The sequence below is a fragment of the Neltuma alba genome, unplaced genomic scaffold (genome assembly GCF_004799145.2).
Source record: "Neltuma alba isolate B1F8T4 unplaced genomic scaffold, ASM479914v2 tig00004908_pilon, whole genome shotgun sequence".
Lineage (NCBI taxonomy): Eukaryota > Viridiplantae > Streptophyta > Magnoliopsida > Fabales > Fabaceae > Neltuma > Neltuma alba.
This window is the reverse complement of record NW_021633904.1, coordinates 1-18,279: the sequence shown is the minus strand read 5'-3', so window position 1 is coordinate 18,279 and position 18,279 is coordinate 1. Positions and strand designations below refer to the sequence as shown.

At 36.3% G+C, this 18,279-nt stretch overlaps 1 protein-coding gene and 1 pseudogene across 1 annotated transcript; both read right to left on the bottom strand.

Annotated features, from left to right (window-relative positions):
* Positions 1-79: 79 nt before the first annotated feature.
* LOC114746123 (eukaryotic peptide chain release factor subunit 1-3) lies at positions 80-3,429 on the bottom strand. Its single transcript, XM_028934311.1, has 2 exons — positions 3,311-3,429; positions 80-1,738 (listed from the first exon to the last, which is right to left on the bottom strand). The coding sequence occupies exon 2, from the start codon at positions 1,712-1,714 to the stop codon at positions 401-403; it is 1,314 nt and encodes a 437-aa protein (XP_028790144.1). The 5' UTR covers positions 1,715-1,738; positions 3,311-3,429; the 3' UTR covers positions 80-400.
* Positions 3,430-4,814: 1,385 nt separating this feature from the next.
* On the bottom strand, positions 4,815-17,409 carry LOC114746121 (importin-13-like; annotated as a pseudogene).
* Between the last annotated feature and the right edge of the window lie 870 nt (positions 17,410-18,279).

The window sequence follows — 18,279 nt, the reverse complement described above, 5'->3', positions numbered from 1 at the left end:
GAATGAAACTCGGGGTTCAAATTCTATTAACTAATTATATGTATAAACTTATTAATAACTTGTACTAATATCACGATCCTTAGTTTCCAAATGAAATTTGACACAATCAGGGCAAGTATCCATACCCGACAACGCTTAAATCCAACTCAATCTAGGAGACTGGAGCAAACATTCTATGCTTTTAGTAGGCTGGCTGAGTTGCCATATTCTTAAATTGACCAACAAGAAGTATATGTAGGAAGCAAAGGGCAGAAGAATTAAATAATACATATGTGATGGATGAAGCACCAAAAGAGAATGTCTTATACCCAAAAAATCCAAATGATTAGAAACTATGAAACATAAAAGCGATCATGCTTCCTTCAATTATCCAAAATTACTGAGGAACTGCAGGATGAACTTAATCGGAATCCTCGTACACCTCTCCATCATCAGAAAACTCGTCGAATGATCTGATGTCAAGCTGGTAGCGAAGGATGCCACCAATGCCACCAAACCCTCTGCAAAATTGTGATCCCTCTTGAGATTTGTTGGTTACAAATTCCAGCGAGCAACCAAACCGCTTGTACTCATTTGCAAACCACTCCAGCAAAGGCATCTTTTCCTGAACCTCCAACTCTGCAGAGGTGGCTGAATCTCGGAAGTTGTTTTGATTAGCCTCTTGCTCCTTGTTCAAATGCTTAATCACAATCTCACCAGTTGAACTATTTTTCAACACATACCTATTTATATCCAAACTTTCCCACACGATGAGTGTTTCCACAGCACCCATCTCCAGAGCCTTCAATGTATCATCAACTCCGAAGACATATTTCCCAGTATCCTGGCTGATCTCCTCAAAATATTTCCCTATCAAGCGCTTCTCTTGTATAAACTTCACATTTGACAAGATTTCTGCAGATAGTTCAATGGCTTGATTGAAACCATTCTCCCCGCCATAAGAAACATCAACTACATTTAATATTTTGGCCTGTAAACGGGGATCAAACATATCTGACTGGCTCAGCTCAGTCTTGAAGTCAGCTGAACCTGCAAGTATAAGTCCAGCAACATTAGGCTGACTGGTAGAAGGATTGATGAAAAACTGAGTAGCAAGTTCTGCAGTCTTTCTAACGTAGTTGTGCCGTTTTTCCATGCGAAGACGAGCAAAACGTAAAGCTGACTGCCCTCCTCTACCATGTTTCTTTGGTAGATCAACAGTAAATTTATGAAGCACCTCACGAGTATTTCCACTTAACGTACCAAAAAGGGTTCCATTTCCATCCATAACAATAAAACCAAACTTGTCATCAGACTCTAAAAGTTCATTAAGAGCTTCGGTGTGAAACTTGTTATCACACAGGTAAAGTGAAGCATTGATGGGCCTGAAAGGCTCAAAATCAATTGTCACCTTCTTTTCCTTGCCATCTTCAGTAACAATGGTTCCAGTATAAAGAACCAAACCATTTGGAGGAACCTTATTGTAGAGCTTCAGCCTCTGTTGAGCAGAAGTAATGGCCCCCAAAACTGACTGCCTGTTCACCCTACTCTTGATGTTTGAAGCAGTTCCAAATTCATCTCCTAACATTTTCGTGACCCGGGAAATCTGATCACGTGGAGGCATAATAAGAGAAATCATGCTGGTACCATTACCTCTCGCAGATTCCAATGCCTTGATTAATTTCTTAATTTTCCAAATCTCAATATTCTTGTCTGATTCATGACCATCTGCCATTGTTGGTTACAACAGAAGACTAGCCTACAAATAACCGCAGATATGTACATTAGCAAATCTAAAGGAAAACAAAGACTGTAAACCACCACATAGAAACAATATATAAATCCAACCATTATGCACTTCATATAATCAAGCAAACACCAACACAACGAAGACGAAGTTATTTGCTATAAATCTGTTTTAAGTCAAAGGATGGGAGAATTGAAATCTGTAAATCCGCACCTTTGCATGTATTTATCTTTTCCCAATGATTATGGACCCAAGAAGAAACCCTAAACAACAGTCATCCTGAAGGTTGTGTTGCAGCCCCAAATCATGCTTCATTAAGTAGATTACATTAACCACCCCAAAAATGTGGCTAAAATACACTCGATACTTCTCAGGTTTTGAAAATTACATTTATCTCCCCTATAATTTACTTTCTCACAATGAAGTTAGCTTTCTGCACAATACGTGTTTCTTCCAAAAATAGGTTTCAGCAACATATACCAAAATGTACTTCTGAAACATCCCCGCCCCCCCAAAAAAAAAAAACACATACCAAAATGTCAAAAGATTTAGACGTACTTTTCTAAATAAGAGGGCTATCAAGTGTGATTTAACCAAACCCCAAAAAATGCCATAGCTAGCTCTGCTCCATAGTATTTGCATGTCGTATGCTAGCATGCACGAATATCCCAATGATTGCACAGGACTATGCGAAATGGTACTATAGTAGTATAAAATGTTACAGTTGACTGAGAATTATCCAAAATAATTTGAGCCGTATTTTTTTAACTGAAAGTATTACAACGCAACCTCTTAGGCAGGATTACAATTAACGATTCTTTTTGAGTGAAGACGCAAAAGAAAAACGCTGTTGGATAGGAAAGATATGGAATTAATTTGAGCTGAGCCGTATGAAATTTTCCTCACATCCCTATTTTGGAACTGACAAAGTATTTTAAAGAAGCCGAACAACAGAGGCAGGATCACACTTGTTTGACTCTTTTTGGAGTGAAGATGGGAAAAAACACGCAGGTAGCAAGGATATGAATTTAACTTGTGTTCAGCCTATGAAATCCTTCCCCCTCCCCAAAGATAACGCATCAGCAAGCCCGGCCAATCAGTCTAAGGTTTTTTATTTTCTTTTTTTTCCTTTTTTTATTTTATAAGCACCCAAGAATTGTCACAACCATCCTTCCCAATCTTGTACCCTACATCTTGAGAAATATGATTTACTTTCAGGAGACCTTATCGGCTTTCTAATCGAACTTAAAAGACTCAAGTCAAATTACAATTTGACCAGCCAATTACATCAGTTCAGATTGACCCGCCAGTAGGCAAATAAAATCCACTGATTTGCATTCCTACAACCCTGCTACCAGGACTCAGTACAAATAAGTTTGTACACTTTCTTTCCCAAACAAAAGCAAAAGAAATAGGAACAGCAAGCGACCAGCCCATTTTCTGAACCGTGAAAGTTTCAAAGAATCCTGCATGCTAAAATTAGCTGAACAAATCGAAATATAAAATGAAGAAAATTAAGCCCATCAACCATCACAATTCAAGCGAATAATAAGAAAAAAGTTTGAAGAGCGACTCAGAATGCACCTTTTGATTACGACTCCTGGGAGGAGAATCTCTGATCCCCTTTCCTTTGCACTTTAGGGTTTTTACTTACCGCTACTCCAGCTGCTTCAAGCTGTGTAATCCTTCCGGACCCACACTTCCGTTTTGTTTTGTGTCCGAGTCGATTGATGCTCGATGGAAGGAATCTATTTATGTCGCAAAAATGAATCAAATTATTCTAACAGATTATTTAAAAATAAAAATAAAATGTAAAAAATATCACAATAAAAACTACTGAAATAAAACAATTACATACAAGGACTCATTTATAAAAAATTAAAAATTGTTGTCAAAACTCATACTATAATTATCAAAGCTCATGATGTTATCATGGTCCTAATTTACAATTTTCTTATTTTGATGGTATTTTTTTTATTTTTCCTAACTAAAATATATTTAAAATAATTATTTGGTTTCACTAATTTGACTGATCATGGAATTTTGCTGTATCTTGAATTCTGTCTGTAACCCATTTCTTCACCCTTACCAAAAGCCATCTTTTGATTAATTTTAGTGACGTTAAAAATAAAATAAATTTGATCAAAATAATGGTAAATTTAAAATTTAAAAATATTTTAACTCACCGTATGAAACATAAGAATAAATGAATATGTATTTTCCAAGAGACAAAATATTCTGGAATTGGATTCTCTCCACTATTCTTACCATCCTCTTCCCCTCCACCACCCTCCTTTTCTCTTCACAACCATTGGATCAAAACTCTAATAGTCCAGATTTAATATTTTATAACATTTTATAAAAATAAATATTATGATAAAAAATAGATAAATAAATTTAAAGTGTTAAAATCTAATCTGAACAGTTCATAACTATAGACTGTTATTATAAAACAAATTTTTTTTAATCTTTTTATTACAATTATAAACTCTTCAGACCAGATTTTAACAGTTTAAATTTATTTATTTATTTTTTTAATAATATTATTTTTATAAGATGTTAAATCTGAACCATTAGAATTTTGATCCAATGGTTGTGAAGAGAAAAGAAGGGTAGTGGAGGGGAAGAGGATGGGAAGGTAGTGGAGAGAATCCAAGTCCAAATATTCTAAGAGAAGTTTAATATGCTTTTGGCACGTCTAAAATATTCATACATCCATTTTAATTAGTTACATATATGATATATCCTCTGGAAAAACCATGATTTGAATATTAGTATATCTCTACTTTCAATTTGGTGCCTTCACTACCCTCCAATAAAGTTATAATTCATGACCAATTATTAATTTTGCTAATGTTGCCAACAGATTGATTAGAAGGGTGGAATTCAGCAATATCTCGTGAACAACAGCAGCATTGCATGGCACGTGCTTCACCCAACCATTTACTTTTCCCCTGCCAATTACTCCATTTAAATTCACATTTGCTTAGCAAAACAATAATCCACACTGAATCAAATAATGGCTGATTAGTCAACAAAAGAGCAAATCTGCAAATGAATGATCCTACCTACACAATAAGCATCACAATTTCCAAAATTGGTAATGGCGGTCCACCTTCAATAGTTTCTTAGCATATCTTCAACAATAATATATGATGAACAGAATAATCAAGAATAGGAAAAAAAAATTCACATTTAATTGACGAAACCTCCCTCAAAAATATACAGGTTGAACATACATATTGTTTGCGCATTCTAGGACTGGAACATATCTACAGCGCTGTCATCGTGATGAAAATTCAGATCGTCCTGATACAATGGAAAATTCTTTCCCTTCAATCTCTATTCCATTTCCGTATCCACTTCAATTTGAGCCGGGGGGTAAAATTTCCTAAATTCATCTAAGGGCTACCAAAATTGGGGGCATGATACTGTACAGAGGAAAAAATACGGAAAAATAATGTTCGTATACGGAGAGGTGTTTCCAGTGGCAGGCATCAGAAGCAATCGACCGTGTCAATTCTCATCAGTAGACCAAATTTCGCAGGTTCCTTAAGCAAAAGGCAAAGTGCTTAATCAACTCTTGAGGTTGCATGATGGATTGGGTCAGTAAATTAGAAATATTTATGCAGCAATCAAGTTAAATTTGCATGTTTCGGTGAGCATCAGCAAATTCCCGAACAAGTCGCTTTAGAACTCTGCCACCCTTCCCTTGCATATGCCCGAAATTCCTCATTACTCCATCAGACCTCTTGCTCTCTATATAGTCGGAGGCTGCATCAGCAAGGGCCTTGGACCAAAGTGGCACTAGAGTTTCTGCTTCTCCTTGGTTTAGGTACTCAGCAGGAAAAGCCTGAACCTGATGACTCAAATTGTCAATCAAACTGAGCCAGATGGAGAAAAAGGAAGAAAAAGAAGTGGAAGCGAGAAATCCACAAGACGAAAAGTCCAAATAGATATCAAATCCGATTGCTGAGGCCTGAGATAGCCACCAACAAATACTCTACATTCCTCAACTTTTACGAGACAGTTGAGAGATATATCAAACGACCATCCCCCACAGAACTCAGTTACAGTTTCAACAAGTTAACATATCCTTAGATGCATATACGTCAACAACTACATACAGGAATCTGAAAACGCCCTTGTTGAAAGGTTTCAATCCGCACTAAAACCGCAAACAATTGATGGACCAAGCTTGAGTCTGACACTACCTAATCCAAGAAAGCTAGGCCTTGACAAAATCATAATCAGCTCATAGACGATTTAGAGGAGTACGTAGGTAATATTGTTGTTCACAAAACAAAATTGCATATTCAACACAAGCTTAAAACTCCAGGAAAAAATGCACGAATTATTAGAAATAAATATAAAAAATCATGAATTAGATTTTTCAAGTTGGATGGAGCCTAGCTTGAAAACGGACAACTTTTGGGATACGGGTCAAGCTGGATCAAGTAGGGAACGTGCTGGATTCAGGGAATTAACAACTTTCAAGAAAAATCTTTATGAAATAATAACTATACATTAATTTAATTTGAAAAAATTGAAGAATAAGTTAATCACAAATCTTATAGTAAAAAGCAAACTAAATTTTAAATTGATGAACCACTTACTAATTACTCACTCTAAAACCTAATTCTTCAGTCATTCTCCCACTACTAAGAAAGTTGACCTTCAACTGTATCCTCTTTGGCGCTCATTTCATCAGCGAAGTTAACATTACCTAGCTGTTTCAGCTCAAAGTGAATTAAAAATGGACACATAACAGCAGCAAAATGAATGCATTTCATCTTGTTAGTGAACAAATAGGATGAACTGCTCCCCACGTGGCTCGTGTCTCCGGCATGTTTAAGCTGACGCAACCAATGCCCCCATGACTCTCACTTTTCTAGACTAGAGACCATCTAAGTTGCCACTACAACACTTGAGAACTAGTTCAAGTTAAAAAGAAGCCACCCGGAATCTAATTTGACCAGAAAGGAAGAAGCTGCCTGACCAACTCTTCCTAAACAAAATTGAAGGCATGATGAAGGAGAACAAAGAAACACTTGTGTGACCAGACTCAAGTTTCTTGAAAATGGGAAAATAGTAGGGCGGGGGGAATTTGCGAACCTATATGCTGGTTATTACTGAGGCCACGCCAAAAAAACAATTGAAAATCAAAAGACAACGTAAATAATAAATTATATAAGCCAAAAATGAGAGAGAGACCGCTGAATGTAGCCATCCATGCAAAGTTTCCCTGCATAGTCTAGTCTTCCAGGTGGTACCTTCACATAGATTGCAAATCGCTGCCAATTGTTGCAAAATTGTTGCACATTTGTGAACCTAGCATGCACAGGATTATTCTTAGTTGGCTTCTCAATGAAAATTGACAAGCTAAGAGTAAAGCCTATAAAGAAAGATTTTATGGATCAGAACACGAGGAATAAGGGAGAAAAGAGAAAAAAGGAAAGATTAAAAAACTTGACCCTTCTTTAGGGATTACCAAGATACTAGAAAACCATTACAGTTTGACAAAGGCAGTATTTGTTTTCTAGTTTTGAGGATTTAAGCAAGGATGTAAATGCATTTTTTTTAAAAAAAAAAATGTACAGTGAATATACTGAATCCAAAAGCCTGTATATGAAATTCTTTTGCTTCAGTCTTATTAATGCTTGCTGGAGACATAGAAGCAACAAAAGACAGGTTTAACTTCTTTCCATAAAGACCAAAACTTAAATCTAAGAGACCATGCGTTACAGGGAAATCAAGGCTAACAACTCCTCTGGAAGAACAAGGATTTGTTTTCTACACAAAATGCATACCAACAAGAACTACTTCATAAAACAACAAAAATTCACACACAGACAATATCATTAGTGCTCACCACTTTCTTCAACTACTTTTACATATCAAATCACGTTTATCAGCCATAAAGAAAACTAAAACAATAAAGTTACTATAAGTTCCAATAAGACTAACCCGTGACATTGCAGAAACACCAAGTAAAGCATACACAACATTGGAAACAAGCCCCTCGCCACTGTGAGAAATGACATGAATGGCCATGGCATTGAATGACCCTTCAAGGATACAATTTGCACATTCCAGCAAAGAGACCAAGCCCACATCTAAGAAACCTGAAAAGTCAAGAAAGGAATTAATCAGCCTCATGTAACCAATAAAAACGAATACTCCCAATTATATGTCATTTAATGCTAAGATTAAGAAAGTTATTTCATATCCTAGATTGTAGCAAAACCTACCAATATTTTACTTAAGTAACCTTATTTTATTTTGTCTTGTTTTACAGGCAAACTCTTGTTCCTCATACCATTATGTTTATCAACGAAGGGTAAAATAGTCTAAAAATAAATAAGGCTTCATTGAAAAAAAATATATTGTTGGAGATATTCATAAAACCTGGAGAAATCCGGGGTTAATAATCCTCTAAACTTGTTTTATCAAGTGGAAGTTGGGTAATAGGCAGCAAAAAAAGAGTCAGCAAGAGACATGACCTAATGATAATTCTATCATATCTTCTCGTGAAAAGAATAGAATACTTGAGTTGATCCTATAGAAGTATTATCCCCAAAAACAAAAAACAAAAAAAATCAATAAAATAAATAGACAATTTAATTAAAATGAATACAAAATAATCTCCAATACCCCTTTAAGATGAGGAATCCTAGCTTGTACATATTCTTAACGTCAATCATCTTCCCTAGAATTAGTCCTACTTGAGCACAAGTAATAGAACCCACAATTTCAACAACAAATTTAAAAACAGCATGATTTTCTCTTACAAGACAAATACGACATTGCAGCAAGAGCTGCTCCACGATGCATCGCTGTGCAACATATAGCTGCTTTCTGGACAGAAACTTCAAGAAGGGAACCAGAAGTTGCCAGCACATCCTAAGATACATTGTCCAACTGGTGAATATATCCAGATTCCATTCAAGAATGTTCCACTACAGCTCCCACCCCAAAAAAGGAAAAGAAAAGGGAAGACAGTGAAAGAAAACCTTGTTACAGGAGCGAATAAAGGTGGATGCAAAATTGGTGTAGGCCTCCACAAGATCAGGCTCTTGGTCACATATGTACGAGGAAGTTAGAGCCATTACAGATGCTGCATTAGTAAATCTTTCAAAAATTGTGACAAATAAAGGCCCATATTCCTCTTTGTGACCGAATTCTTCAATGACAATAGAAGCTGAAAAATGTTATATAATTAGACAAATAGCAATGGTTCCAGGGCAAAAAGTGAGCAAGAGTACAACCCTATTTTATCATGAAAACAACAAAAATTCAATTTTTTGCATTCTCATATGTTAATAATTATGCACTCCATTGAAATAATTTGCTTCTGAATTTGAGGATACGATTGCAAGCATTTCCAAGTTTAGACATAAAAATGGTGTCAAAAGAAAAGGTTCCTTCTTTCCTTAATGTAATTTAATTCAGCCCTTTTATAATCATCTGAATTTTATTCCATACGTACTGGGACAGTCCACCAAATCCCACTATGCATGCACGCACACAACAACAACAACAACCACTAGGTGGGGTTGGCATTTTCAAATCCATATTGCAAGGTGATGGACCAAAGCTTTTGGGCTAGGGAGTCTAGAGGCCTTTGAGAAAGGAATGAAAACAGGTTGTGATTGGAGAGGGCTTGGAGGTTCGTGAGACTTACGAGTCCCTCACAAGGTAACTCTAGATCACATTTCTGAAATGAACAGGAGATGCCACAAGAAAGCGTACCAGTTCTAATATAGCAATCGTGACTTTGAAACAAGACAAAATTTGTTGAAAGCCAGTCCAGAACTTTAGATAGTAGCCCCGCAAAATGCTGACCTGGACATTTCAAGAAAGAAAAATAAGTTTTCTTTCTTTTTTTCCTTTAGTGGGACAAATCAACTGGTAAACATGTCCAACCCGAGGGCAAGCATACCTGAAGATTGAACTGCTAGTGAAAGAGCTCGGCAAGCTGCCATGGATAAATTGCCATTCTCCATATGATCAGAACAAAAAAGTTTCTCCAGAATGGGCCAAAAGACACTTAGCAACGAAAGAATGGAGTCATCCATAGCAGGTTCGGCCACCCCAGACATAGCAAGATGACTGAATACAGTTCCCATTCTGAATTTGAAGGATCATGATGAGAGGCTAGACAAAACCAGAGACCGTGACAAATTATAGGTACACACACAGGGAAGCTTCAATAAAAGTAAAGAAGCAATAAATAATTGAGGATTAAAACAAAGAATGTGAATCCAAAAGCAAGAAATAATGAATCATTACGTATTATTGAAAATGGAGTGAATAACTTAGTTCCATCAGAGACTAATGCAGTATCTAAACAAAAGGTGTCAATCTAAATAAAGTCATTCCATGGCTTAATATGAAAGCGAAGATGAAGACATTAGTGCTTCCGCCTCCCATCAACTGATTGTAAATTGACAAAGCGCAATCAAAGAGAGAGGACCAACATTTAAAGACGTTTCCAAAAGAGAAGAGAGAGAATTATAAAAGTTTAGTCCGAAAACTCAAAAGAAGACAAAAATGAAAACAGAAATAGAGAGATGTATGTGGAGATGTATGCGGAACTAACTATTTCACAGACCAAATGGTTTTTTTGGGTCAAAATGGACCAGATTTTTTTTTTGCCTGAAAAAATGGACTAGATGGTTTGAATAAACAAATTCCAAACCTAATGCTAACATGCAAAACCTAAACTGTGATTGGCACCAAATATATATATATATATATATATAATCATTAAAACAATTTGACAAGCCGCCTGCGAACAATTATACACTCCACTGCCCTTAGATTCACACATCCCAAAAAGATATCACCGGTGCACCTGTGCAACCCTCTAGCAGCAGCATTCAACGCTTGTGTATAAGAGGCTGGATTCTGCTTAAGTGAATGGCTGCAGTCTGGATCGACCTGAAAAATATTACAGACTCTTAATTGAACATAAATTGTCTTGTGGATTATTACAGTTACAATTATTATAGTACACGAGATCTCCTTAGTGAAGGACAAAATCCACATAGAAGTATCAAACAAGCGATTCAAGGGCTAATAACAGAAGAAGTATGGGAGAAATGCATGATGTAACAAAAGGTTACCACTTCCTATGGGGCAGAAAACAACGAAAGCTTATAAAATGACATTCCCCAACAGAGTTATAGTTAGCACAAAATATCATTCAAATAACAGGTATGTATAAAATAAATGACCAAAAAAAAAAAAAATGCCAACTCAAGAGGCTATCAGGAGATCAGAAACATATTTTTTACAAGGGGATAAAAACATCAAATAGCCATTCAACAGACCTTTTGAATACTAGCTAAACTACAAAGGGTCTATAATTAAGATTCAAGGTTAACCCACAGATGCTCCTCATCTTTAAGCAGGAATTATCAGATGTAACTTACGAGCCCCTATTCATTCGCTCGTTCGTTCATTTTTCTTCTTTCAGGGTCAGTTATTTACTTATTCATCTTCAGTTCCTTAAGAATTCTATCCTTATGGTGATGAAGTAAAAGCATCAAAGATGGCCGTTAAGAAAAAAGATGAAATCACCAGCAATCAGTTTTTCAGATTATCAAAATTAAACAAGAAAAGAACCTCACCAGATTTCCAACTGCTTCATAGCTGGAAGTCAGCAATCTAGCCAGTAAGTTGCCCTTTAGTTCTCTATTGGGTACAGAACCAAGGACTAGACTAATTGCATTCACAACTTCTTCCTCATCTTCCAAAGGTAAATGCCATTTCTCTAACCCCTACAAGAAGAAACAGGACCAAGAAGAACACTAAATCGCCTTGATTTTCTTTTTGAATAAAAAGCGCCTAAGGTTAAAAGCATAATCAAAACCGTAGCCTCCCACTCATAAGAGAGCTCTCATGCCACTAGCTCTAACCAATATGGTACTTATGTCAGCTCTCTCCTCCCAATAATGAGCTTGCGAGTGAGTTTTTACCCCACTTCTTAAAAAAAAGAAAAGAAAACAGAAGAGTCTCCCCACCCCCCCCCCCCAGAAAAAAAAATTTAATGTCCATCATTATCAGAGTTCATAGTCAACAATTTTAGAAAGGCCTAGCCATGGAAGGTTCTCACCTATGAAGAAGCTAAGTGGAACATTAGAGTTTAGTTGCTAGGATGTTGGTTCTCTAAAGGGGATTGATTGATAGGAACCAGTCTCACATTGAATAGTATGGAATATTCTACCAGGTACCTAAATGGATTGAATCTCCCACCTCAATAGTTACCTTTTGGATAAGGATTCTCAACCCCGGTTGGGTGCCCAACACATGCACAAAATACAGATCGATGAAAAATATTCTCACTCATGTTTACTCCACTATGGTTAAAGAGTAGCTCACCTCTCCTATCCACATTACAATTTCCAAATTTGAAGGTTCATAAATTACTGCAGATGCATCCTCACAGACTTTACGCAAAGCAGAAGCACAAGCATTTGAAGACAGAGGCTCTGAAATCCCTATAGCAAGAAATAATCTGAAAGTAAAAATAGGAAATGTGAGAACCAAGGAAGAAAAAGCATAAAATATTGTCAATCAGCAAGAACCAAATAAATTCAACAAAATCACTATGGTTCAGCTACAAAATTTCATAAAACCTGATTGGATATATCTGAAAAGGGAAGCATATGGTAATTTGCAACAATTGCACCAAATAGTCCATTAGAACCTTTCTATCCCGACCAAAAAGTAAAAGTACTCACAACAAGGGCCTAAAATTTGACTTAAAAGCAGATATCCACTTAGAATAGGAACCAACAGCGTCTGCCAGAGATCTGTATACCTATTTAAAAGGAGAAAATGAAATTATTTGGGGAATAAAAAGAAGGGAAAAAAACAGCATGCCGCTTAGAAATGAGTACCAATGGAAGAAATGAGGGAAAAATCATATAAAGCTTACAATGCAGATGAAGCCCTTCAGCCCATCAGAAGGCTTAGTTGACAACATTGTCACCAACTGCATTACTACAGAGGAATCAAAGGTTTGGCCATCCTGTATGATTACCTCAGCAACCTAGAAGAAAACATATACATATACATATACACACTCATATATAACTAGATTATCGTGTGTTAAACATGAAAACTGCAAATTTGCAACCAATGCATGCAGAATAGAAAGAAGCAGGCATTATACTGATTTGTTCAAGACAAAATGACAAATTGGGGTTTTCCATGGTAAGACAATTTTGTCATGAACACAATTGTACTTTTAAGCCAAACACAAAGATACAAAGATTTTTCTCTGTTGAATGCAATGACGCAGAAGATAAAACCCAACCTAGAAGCAAGCACGAAAAAAGAAACAAAATCTTCCAGCATATTCCTATAAAAAATTGTCTATTCTATTTTGTGCCCCCAATATTCTCCAATCTCATTTTACTAGTGATTCACCAGAAGTACTCAATACCCCAATTCATGTTAAATCTTCAGCGTCAGTTTTTAAAGCATAAATAAACAAATTCTAGACTCTCAGTATATTTCTCCTAAAAAAGCAAGTTTATAATGGCATACAACTAAAACTTCCCACTCAAAGCATAAAGGTACATAAACTAAAACATAGTGATACAAACCGCATTAAGAACAAACAGCTTGCTTTCAACTTCCTTCCACGGGATTGGCAGATTAGGAGATCCCCAGCCGCCAATAAATAGCTGCAGAGACAATGATATTCAAAGTGAGGGAAATGAAGTAGGAACATTATCAGAACTTCCTTTAACTAATTCATAACAGACGAATTGTACAGGTTTTTGAATTGGTCAGCCATACTACAGTAGCACAGATCGCCATGCTCAAGATCAAGATTTGAATAAGGAGGGAAAGAGCAGTTCAAGTGGAAAGATTTCAATTAATCTTATCATAGTTCCGTCATATCAAAACAAAAACTTCATTCAAATTTCAAATAATAAATTTTATATATAACTAACTTGTCCATTTACTAATGATCCCACATTATCAGACAGAAGAATTTTCTTCTGCTCACACCAGTTTACAATTGGATATTATAAGTTATTTAAGAAATGAAGTATCCCATGCTAGAATGTGTAAAACATCAAACCTACACAAAAAGCTGAGTTAAAAAAGAGTGGAAGGAAATAGACTTTTGAAAAGCACCTTCTGCATAAAAATGGCAGATCCTAGTAGGTGACAGATATCCACCAAAAGTTCAACTAGATTCATCCTGAAATGGACCAGACCATCAGGTAAATCAATCACTCTGCTCTCATCATTATACGTGGAATCATCTACCTGTAAGTGCCCAAGAAGATAAAATTAGAACATTAAATCTGTTAAAACATAAGATATCTCAACACCTAATCAACACAAAACAAAATTCATGAAGATCAATTAGCTAAGCTATGTGCTCCTAAAACTACATCGTTGCTCCAAAAAGAAAATGAAAATCCCAGCTATTCAAAAACACTAAGGGAAGACGTGACACTAACAAGGCAACAGGTAAGAACCGAGTGCTAAGGATCTCTTATTGTGTGTTTCGTTTTCAGTTTGTCAAAAATCTGTCTATCAAAGGTACACCTTAGCCAAGCTGAAAGCTAGAAGTACCCTAGATCGCGTTTCAAAAATGGGCTTTTAGCATCTAAAAGCTTGGTTGTGAAATGAACTTTCTGATCACAAAGAAAAATACCCAAACAACATTTGCCAAAAGCCTGTTTCACAAAAGCACTTTTGGGCTCTCAAAAGTCCAAGCCAAACACTCTCCTAGACAATTTATAACAACATCTCTGTTCATCATGCCATAATAGCTACCACGGTTTCTTTTAAAGTGTTTGGTGCGGGCGGATGATTCTCAGGACATGGAATTCCAGACATGTCATAGCATCAGTCTCATGATTAGGGTGATGTCTATGCAGCAGATTTCATCCTAGCATTATTTCCACTTATAATTACATAAGCCAGAAATCATAAAAGTGATACCACCAAATGAAAAGCAGCAACAAGTAAAAACCAAATAGATAAAGAAGAAACCTGAGAACGTAATAAAAGTGAATCAAGTAATGCTGAGAACACAGATGAAAAAATGCCTTCCACATGTTTCCTACTTTTTGCACCATCTTCATCAAGGCCGAGAATATAGCTAGCAAGAGTGGACCTGAGACAGTATATTGGGCGCTCATGAGCTGAGACAAAATCTCTAAACTGACTGCTCCCACAAGGATGTAAACTATAAACATTCGTATCGTAGAACCAAAAACAAAAAATCTATTATTGTTCTCACAAATATTTTGGGATGTAAAAGTGCATGTACTAGTGTTGCCACCAATAATCAAACAGAAAGCTGCGTGCATTAAATTGAAACAGCAACAGAATTTAAGAGCACGGAAAGGGAAGGGAGGAGAGATCACACGAGCATATGAACAATAAAGGACATAGGTAATGCAAACTAAATAAAAAATTGTCAACCCAAAGGCAAAATTACCAAAACTGCAATGTTGAGTCTGCAATCCCAATCTTCACTTGGAAATGCCACACATCTGCATGCGTATTCAGCATGTTAAACTCTTAAGCAAGCTAATTTGACAGGAAGCAGTATGCCCCATAAATACACATAATTGCGATAATCCAAGAAAAGGGCCTTCTGAACATGCTTATGCAAGTACCTGAATTGCAGCTCTTCAGTTCAATTATTAAATCCAATATAAATTTCAACCAGAACATTATAAAGCAAGTCCATAAAACCAGCTATAGTTGGAGCTTGAAAATGCACAAAAAACATTAAAGCAATAAGTAACTAAGAATTATTTGAGTCATTACCTCAAGAGTGCATCTGCCAGTGCAAGGGCTTCTGGACTAGCTTCAACAATAAGGCATGGAGCCTAGCATACATTCAAAGAAGGGGACTAGTTACATACGATGGATGGATAAAAAACAAGACAAATGATAAAAACAATGAGCATATGGTTGCATCATTGGCATATTTCCACGAAACATAAGATACTTATTTTCTCAAGAAGAGAGGATATTTCTCCAATGTTACTTTAGACAAGCAATGAAATTTCAAACGGGCAACACAATAAATGATTAACATGAAGAGGATTTGACAATTCAAAAAAATAGTTCTGTTTACTTATAACAATCTTTTGGAGCATCAATTCTCATTTAACACTTACAGCCTGCCCAATTTCTGACAGCAAGCATGCAAGGCCACCAATTATTTTCTCGTCTCCCCTGAAAGAGCTGGTAAAAGAAGTACTTCCTTGAGATAATGTACTCTGCATAATAAAACCTGGGGCACCCCCTAAACAAAAAGCACAGATCAAAAGAGATGGATCTTTCATATTCAAACGACTTTGCACATTAAAAATTTGAGATGAACGTAGTGCAAACTGGTAAGATTTACACCTAGAATATCCTAATTGAGCCAGACAAAATATTAGTCTTTTTCTCAACTGGCATAGTCTTCATAGCTATGTGGATGCAAATAAGAATTTGACATTTCATTTAACGTACCCCACCTAGCTCATATCTTATTTCTAAGAGTTGACTTGGCCTTGTATCGTGACTGTCATAAGTGATGTGACACTTGTAGACATAACCACAATACATAACCAACTATGCATCGACCCAAATTCATCCAAAGGGCAAGCAAGCAAAACTACATACTTCAAAGGTTCTAGTAAGCACATTTGACCATATCTAAGGACCAAAAAACTCTCCACCCTCTGAGGGTGGAGCTTTAAGTCTCTTGCCAGAGAAGTATGCATGTATTTGAAAAAGTATTACTACAATGTATTCGGTTCAGGTAACACCCACATAAGGTGCTTCACTCTTCATGTTTGGTCCCAAAAATAACGGGAAAACAACTCTAATTTCCACAATAAATTTTAAGCACAATAAATACACCAAAAGGAAAAATCATTAAGCATTATGAAACATATACTGACACATGCCATCACAGTAAATAGAGTTTGAATGTCCATCTATAAAAGCAGACAACCATACCTCATGTCGGCTCACTAGTTCAATAAGAACTTCAATGGCCAGATCAAATGATAAAGGAACCTTCCCCGGAAATACAGATACAAGTTAAGCATTAGTAATCTTAACAAAGTAAGAATACTTAATTTAAATACAAACATTGGAAATGAAGTACCTGTAATGAGTTGAATATAAAATTTAGAAGGGTGGGTGACCTGGCAATGTGCCCTGAGGAATCAGAGAGAAGCAACCTGCTTTAACCTGAATCCAAGAAAGCTTAGTCAAATTAGTATAATATCAAAAGACAATAGAAAACTTTTGATGTAACTCAACATAGGGGCACAGGGGAAGGGGCGATGAAGCAGCACAAATAAATGTCACTCAAGCAAACCCTCTAAAAACTTGTGTGACCCTAATGTATGCAGCATTTCTTCAACTAGAACAAGTCGTAAGCAGAATTTTGTACCCAGCTCAACAAGCAGCGCAATATTTTTCTGTTCTTTTCTTGCTGTTGTATAGAACCATCAAAATTCTTTTCAGATTGCCGCAGCAAGAACTCAAGAACCATTGGCGTATGCGAGAGAAGCTACATAATGAAAATGAAAAAGAGTGCATGGAAGTCAGAGAGAGCAAGAGAGGCAATGGAAAGAAAACAGGGCATATAAGAATGTATCAGACCAAAATTTTCTAAACCTCTTGGCAATATGGCTTTTTTGTGATGAACTTGTTTTAGAATCAGTGCGTTGGTTGTCAACTACTTCCTCAGGTAGGACAGTAAGCATCTCCAGGACAGCATATTGCCATCATCCTGGCTCTGCAGATTCTGGAGACTGTAAAAAAGCTTCTCAATTGGATTTCCATGCTCAACAACTCGAAGTACAAGAGCAGAGAGTGCAAGACAAATTTGTGTGTTAAAAGCTGTCATGAAAATACCAATGAGTCAATCAAAAACCCAAACAGAAATAAAATTTATGCTTTCTTTATGACCTACGAGAGTGTGCTGTAGTGCTAGGTAAATATGCTTAGCATCATTATTTTCTAAAAGAAAATGAAAATAAATTTTGGATAAACAGTGCACCTGGGGAGGACCGGTACTAAATCTTTTGGCTGCAAGAAGAAGTGCGTTTAGCAGAGCATCTTTAGCCCCTAACTGAAGTAGATAACCTTCATTTTGTATCTGTATAATCAGACATGTAATAAGCAACAGGATATTCTGTTAAGGCATCTGTATGAGATACTAATGGGATTTTTTTTTTTTTTTTTGGTTGCCATTGGTTCGGATTCCTCGTCAAACGAGAGTAAGAAAAAGTTAGGATTGTCACATTCATACATCGAATATTGGTAGCTAGTAACCACTAAACCGTCTGGTCGTAAATGATAGGGTAAATGCAGCCCATTCCATCTATATTGTTGTCCAACTAAATCAGATTAAAAATAAAACAAAAAATTCCCATATAAAACTTGACAGGATCGAAATGCATGCAAATAGTATAAGCTTAACGTATATCTCTGATTTGGCCGCCGAACAGAGAAAACCAACTGGAATGTGACATGAGCATTGATCTGCTACACAA

Excerpts from the sequence above, each read along its gene's own strand:
- LOC114746123 (XM_028934311.1), bottom strand. The coding sequence starts at position 1,714 with ATGGCAGATGGTCATGAATCAGACAAGAATATTGAGATTTGGAAAATT.